Source organism: Limulus polyphemus, unplaced genomic scaffold (assembly GCF_000517525.1).
Source record: "Limulus polyphemus unplaced genomic scaffold, Limulus_polyphemus-2.1.2 Scaffold400, whole genome shotgun sequence".
Taxonomy (NCBI): Eukaryota; Metazoa; Arthropoda; class Merostomata; order Xiphosura; family Limulidae; genus Limulus; species Limulus polyphemus.
Window position 1 is genome coordinate 530,271 of NW_013666010.1, and position 5,948 is coordinate 536,218.

At 35.4% G+C, this 5,948-nt stretch overlaps 2 protein-coding genes across 2 annotated transcripts in view; one reads left to right on the forward strand and one right to left on the reverse strand.

Annotated features, from left to right (window-relative positions):
• The window catches only part of LOC106457982 (FAST kinase domain-containing protein 1, mitochondrial-like), a 60,771-nt gene that overhangs the window by 5,367 nt on the left and 49,456 nt on the right, over window positions 1–5,948 (forward strand). The window lies entirely within an intron of this gene.
• LOC106457985 (cytochrome b-like) lies at window positions 1,770–3,156 on the reverse strand. Its single transcript, XM_013917434.2, is given in 3 exon segments — window positions 1,770–2,787; window positions 2,789–2,854; window positions 2,857–3,156. Coding segments are annotated over 3 exon segments (900 nt in total). The 5' UTR covers window positions 3,142–3,156; the 3' UTR covers window positions 1,770–2,238.

Below are 5,948 nucleotides of genomic sequence, written 5' to 3' on the forward strand. Positions count from 1 at the left end.
ATGGTTTAATTAAAATTTCAAATTGCAAATTTAAAGATACACTTTAGTGTTAAGGCTTAAGATATAAAAGATTGGACTTTTTTTGGTAACTTTGAAGGTTACTAGTTTTTATAACTTAAAATCTTATAACAGGGGGAAGATAAGTATGGAAGTGATGAGGCCAAAGAGGGAGATTGCAGCTAAAGATAATTATTTGGATAGAGGTGGGGTTTTTGTTTTTTATTCATTTATTACTTATATTAACTAGGAGAAGTGAGGAGTAAGAAATGTGGACGTAATAATAAAGGTTGACGAGGGCTGAGATGATTGGGATTGAAACTATAAGTAGTATGTTTATTTGAAGGAGAGAGAAGATAATGAGTCATTTTGGTAAAAATCCTAGGAAGGGTGGCAATCCACCTAGTAATAATAATGGGGTTAAGTTTTTTATTTTCATTTGTGGGAATTTGGTTAATGTGAAATGTATTAAAGGGGCAAAGCAGGAGATGATTGAGGAAATTAGAATGGTATAAATGGAAATATAAAATATTCATAGTGTTTTTGAGATTAGGGTAGAGGAAAGTATTCATGCTAGGTGAGAGATTGATGAAAAAGCCAAACTTTTTTGGAGGGATGTTTGGTTAAGGCGTCCTATGGACCCTCTAATTGCGGAAAGAATGGTGATGATAATAATGATGTGCTTCTTGGGAAAAAATATTGAGATAATGGAGTGGGGGGCAATTTTTTGTCATGATATTAGAATAAAGCAGTTCATTCAAGATAGTCCTTCTGAGACTGTTGGTAGTCATATGTGGAAGGGGGCAGCTCCCAGTTTAAGTCTTAGGGATAATGGGACTATGAAAAGAATCATTCAAGGGGTTGTGTTGGTGAATTGAAAAAAGGAGGATGATAGTAAAAAGGGGAATAGAAATGCGGAGGAGGCAATTGTTTGAACAAGAAAGTATTTGGGAGATGCTTCTGAGGCTCACTTGTTTGAATGGGAGGAAATTAGTGGGATAGAGCCTATTAAATTTATTTCTATTCCTGTTCAAGCTGTAAGAGGAAGAACTAATTATGATTGTTGTCCCTAGGAGAAGCAGTAAGGAAAATAAGTTGATAGTAGGAAGAGTTAAGATTAGAAGAGAGAATATTATAACTTCTAACAGTGGGTTATGAGCCCAATAGCTTGGATTAGCTTACTTTTCTAATTTTTGGTGTATGGCATGTTGAATTTTGATATCAAAAGAGATGGTTCGAGCCATCACAATTAGGTGGAGATAGGACTGCCCTATTTTGTTTATTCCATCAAAATAACCCTTTAATCAGGCACTTCACCTTTTTGGATATTGGGTAATTACACTAATTACTTTTGTAAAGAAATATCATATCTATATTCTAATCAACATTTATAATTTATTATGTCTTAAATGGGTGATTAAAGTGAAATAAAATATGATCCTGATTAGCATCTAAATGTAAGTATAAACCACATAAAATAATTGAATTGTTTGGCTTTATGTTTATGCATTATTTTTCCATTATTTTGGTGAATTTTGAGCTGGAGTTGTTATTTTTTTTTGTGTTTCTAGATTTGGGGTGTGTGCTATGATGGGGGCTGGTTGGTCTTCAAATTCTAAGTATGTTATGTTAGGGCTTATCGAGCTGTTGCTCAGACTATTTCTTATGAGGTAAGATTGGCTTTAGTTATTTTGTCTTGTGTTGTTTTGGTGGGGGGATATGATTTCATTAAATTTAGTGATGTTCAGGAGGAGTGGTGAATGGTTTGGGGATTTTTCCCTTTGGCAATTGTATTGTTTTCATCTTATTTGGCTGAGACTAATCATTCACCTTTTGATTTTGTGGAGGGGGAGTCTGAGTTGGTGTCTGGGTTTAATGTAGAGTATAGAAGAGGGGGGTTTGCTTTAATTTTTATAGCTGCGTATAGAAATATTTTGCTTATGAGATTAATTAGTGTGTTGGTTTTTCTTGGAGGATTGAGAAGGATGTTAGTTGTTTTTGAGAGTTTTATTTTTGTGAGTTCGTGGAACTTTTCCTCGATTTCGGTATGATAGGTTTAGCTTGAAAAATCTATTTGCCTTTAGCCTTGAATTATTTGCTTTTTTCTTTTGGGATTTGTTTGTTTGTTGTTGTTATTTGCATATAATTAAGAATAAGACTATTAGAAGTAATAAATTCTTTTTTTTTGTTTTCAAAACAACAGCTTAAGAATATATAGCTAAATAGTCAAAGAGTTTTATCTCATAATTTTAGGGGAATAGGATTGATGATGAAATATGAAAAGTAGACAACAGTGAGAATTTGGCCAATAAGTTCATAAGGCTCTTCTACAGGTCGGATGCCAATTCATGTGAGGAGAATAAATGTGGAGATTAAAGTTGAGAAGATGCATTGGTTAATAAGGTAAAAACTTAAGCTTCAAAACTTTGATTTATTTGTTAGTGGGAGAATAAGAAGAATAAGGATTGAAAGTAGCAATGCAGTTACTTCCCGTAATTTATTAGGTATGGACCGTAGAATAGCATATGCAAATAGGAAGTATCATTCTGGTTGGATGTGGATAGGGGTTACTAGGGGGTTGGCTGTGTTGAAGTTTTCGGGATCTCTCAGAAAATAGGGGAGGGTAAGAGATATTGTTGAGAATGATATTAATGTAAGTAGAAAACTGAGGATATCTTTGGAGGAGAAGTAGGGGTGGAAAGGGATTTTGTCAGTGTTTCTGTTGATCCCCAGAGGGTTATTAGATCCTGTTTGGTGGAGAAACAGTAGGTGGAGTATGATTATTGCTAGATATTATGAAGGGTAATATGAAGTGAAGAGGGAAGAAATGGGTGAGAGTGGCATTGTCAACTGAGAACGCCCCCCCCCCCCCCCCCATAGTCATTGTACTAGAAGTTGACCAATGTAGGGAACTGCTGAAACTAGATTAGTGATTACTGTTGCTCTTCAGAAAGATATTTGTCCTCATGAAAGAATGTAACCATGGAAGGCTGTCGCTATAGAAATGAGGATGATGATAATACCGGAGTTTCATGTTATGTAATTTATGTATGAACCAAAGTATATTCCTCGTCCCACATGGAGGTAAAGGCAGATGAAGAAAAGGGAGGCTCTTTGCATGGATGATTTGGAATATTCAGCCATAATTTACGTCACGGCAAATGTGAGAGATTCTAGAGAATGTAAGGGAGATATCTGATGTGTAGTGTATTGAGAGGAAAATGCCAGTTAGAATTTGAATTGATAAGCAGAGGCTAAGAAGGGAACCAAAGTTTCATATATATGAGATATTGGATGGTGAGGGGAGGTCAATCAGGGATGAGTTGATAATTTTTAGTAAGGGGTATGATTTTCGGATAGGAGCTGTCATTAGTTGATGAGGTTACTAAAAAGAGAGTTGTCAGGAGGGGATGATTGGAGAAGATGTGTGAGATAGAGATTTTATATATCTCTGGGTTATCAGGTAGTTTGAATGTAATGAGTAGGTATGAAAGAGGGATTGAGCTGAGAAGGGGGGTAGAGATTTTTATTGATACTTTGAAGGGCTCATTTGGGGCTAGTCTTTCAATGTAGATGAAGACTACTAATATCCCCCCTAGTATGATGAGAAATAGAGTGTAAGAGAATCAGGAGGTTTTTATTGAGAGTGTTGTTATCAGGCTAATGAGAATTGTAGATAGAATAAGATTGAAGATTATTATAATGGGGTGGTGGGTGATAAGAAAAAAAATTGAAGAGTAGATTGCTGCTAGAATGATTATTTTTGTAATTTTCAGAAAATAGTTTAAGTTCAAATGTTGCTTTTGGGGATCAATGACGGGAGAGATTTTTTTTTCTGAATGTTTAAGGGGTAAGTTAACCCTTCTTCGGTTTACAAGACCGAAGTTTTGTATAAACTACTGAAACTAATGGTAATTAATTTAATGTGATGATGTTGGGGATTTTGATGTATTTCGTGGGTTTGTTGAGTTTTTTAGGAAATTGTAAACATTTATTGTCTATGTTGTTAAAATTGGAATTTATGGTTTTATGGAGATTTTTATTAATAGTTCGTTTGGTTAGAGGAAGTTTGGGAGAAGAAGGATGTTTATTGTTTTTTCTTACGATGGTTGTATGTGAGGGGAGATTAGGGTTGAGAATTCATGTTTTAGTGATTTGGTCTTATGGGAATGATTATTTTTCAAAAATAAAGTTGCTTGAATGTTAGGTATTTTTATGTATTTATCTATATTGAGTTTATGTACTTTTATTTGTTCATGGGAGGTTATTCAGTTCGGTCTGTTTTTTGTGAGTTTTTTGAGAGTATTGCTTATTTATCATTTTTCTAGATATAGTTGTTTTTCCATGATATTAGGGGGGGATTTGTTAAGATATTTTTTATTTGGATTGTCGTGTGGAGCTTGTACTTTCATGTTGGTGGCTAGATATAAGGTTTATAAAAGTAATAATGATAGGGTGAGGTTTTCTTTTTGGTTTTTCAAGTTTAATGTTTTTATTTTTGAGATTTAGCTGTTTTGATTCACTATTTTTTTACATTTCTTTTGAACGTATTAATTCCCACTTTATTAATAATTATTGGTTGGGGTGGTCATCTTGAGCATCTCCAGGCTCGGATTTATATACTTTTTTATACTTTATGTGCTTCTTTACCTTTTTTGGTAGGTATTTTTAGGCTTTATGGCTGTGAGGAGAGTGTAGTGTTCTACTTTTTGGAGTTGAGGGGAGTTAGAATGGGATGATCTTGGTTTTTTGTTTTTGTGATTGTCTTTTTGGTTAAACTAACAATATTTTTGCTTCATCCCTGATTACCAAGGGCTCATGTGGAGGCTCCTATTATGGGGTCAATAGTATTAGCTGGATTGTTGTTAAAGTTAGGGGGATATGGATTGTTTTGAGTATTGTGATTGTTTCAGGATTTTGTAAAAAATCAAGGAGGGTGATTGTTAAGAGTTGGACTGGTTGGAGGGTTATTTTCTAGATTTATTTGTATGCATCAGGTTGATTTAAAATCTTTGATTGCTTATTCTTCTGTTGGGCATATGGGAATTGTTTTAGGAGGTGTGATGACCTTGAGAAGTTGGGGTTGTGGGGGGGGGTATTTTGTTAATAATTGCTCATGGTCTGTATTCTTCTGCATTGTTTTGTTTAGCAAATATTGTTTATGAGCGTTTTTATTCTCAAAGATTGTTATTGTTGAAAACCATAGAGAATTTGTGTTTGGAGAAGCGAGCAGCCACATAAAATCCTGTGTTTCCATTACACAGCAAAAGCTGCATGCCATGAATCTTCACTGAAGAACTGCAGCCCACAAGCCATTGATAACAAAAACAAATGCACACCATCAATTTTCATGGGGCAAGGCACACCAAACCTGGACTGTGGATCAATGGAAATCAGTTTTGTGGAGTGACGAGTCATGCTACATGCTCTTCCAGTGTGATTGATGTGTTTGGGTATGAAGGATGCCTGGAGAATGCTTATTACCTGAGTGTGTTGTCCCAATAGTGAAGTTTGGGGGTGGCAGTATCATGGTCTGGAAGTGTTTCTCATGATATGGACTAGATCCATTGGTCGCAGTGCATAGATTCATGAATGTTGAGTTCTACATTGATGTTCTGTACAATTCTGTATGTAGCAATTTTATGGTACTGGCCCTTACACCTTCCAACATGATAACACTCAATGTCACAAATCAGGGATTGTGAATGCATGGTTTGAAGAGAATAACAGTGGAACATTGCAGTAGCCAGCACAGAGCCCCAACCTCAAACCGATAGAACATCTTTGGGATAAATTAGAGCACAGAATTATGGCAAGGCAAAGATGGCCTTCTTCAGTAGTGGAGCTTAATGATGCTTTAAAGGAAGAGTGGAGCACAATACCACCAGCTTTCTACCAGAAATTAGTAGACAGTCTTCCACGATGCATTGAAGCAGTCATTAAGGTCAAAG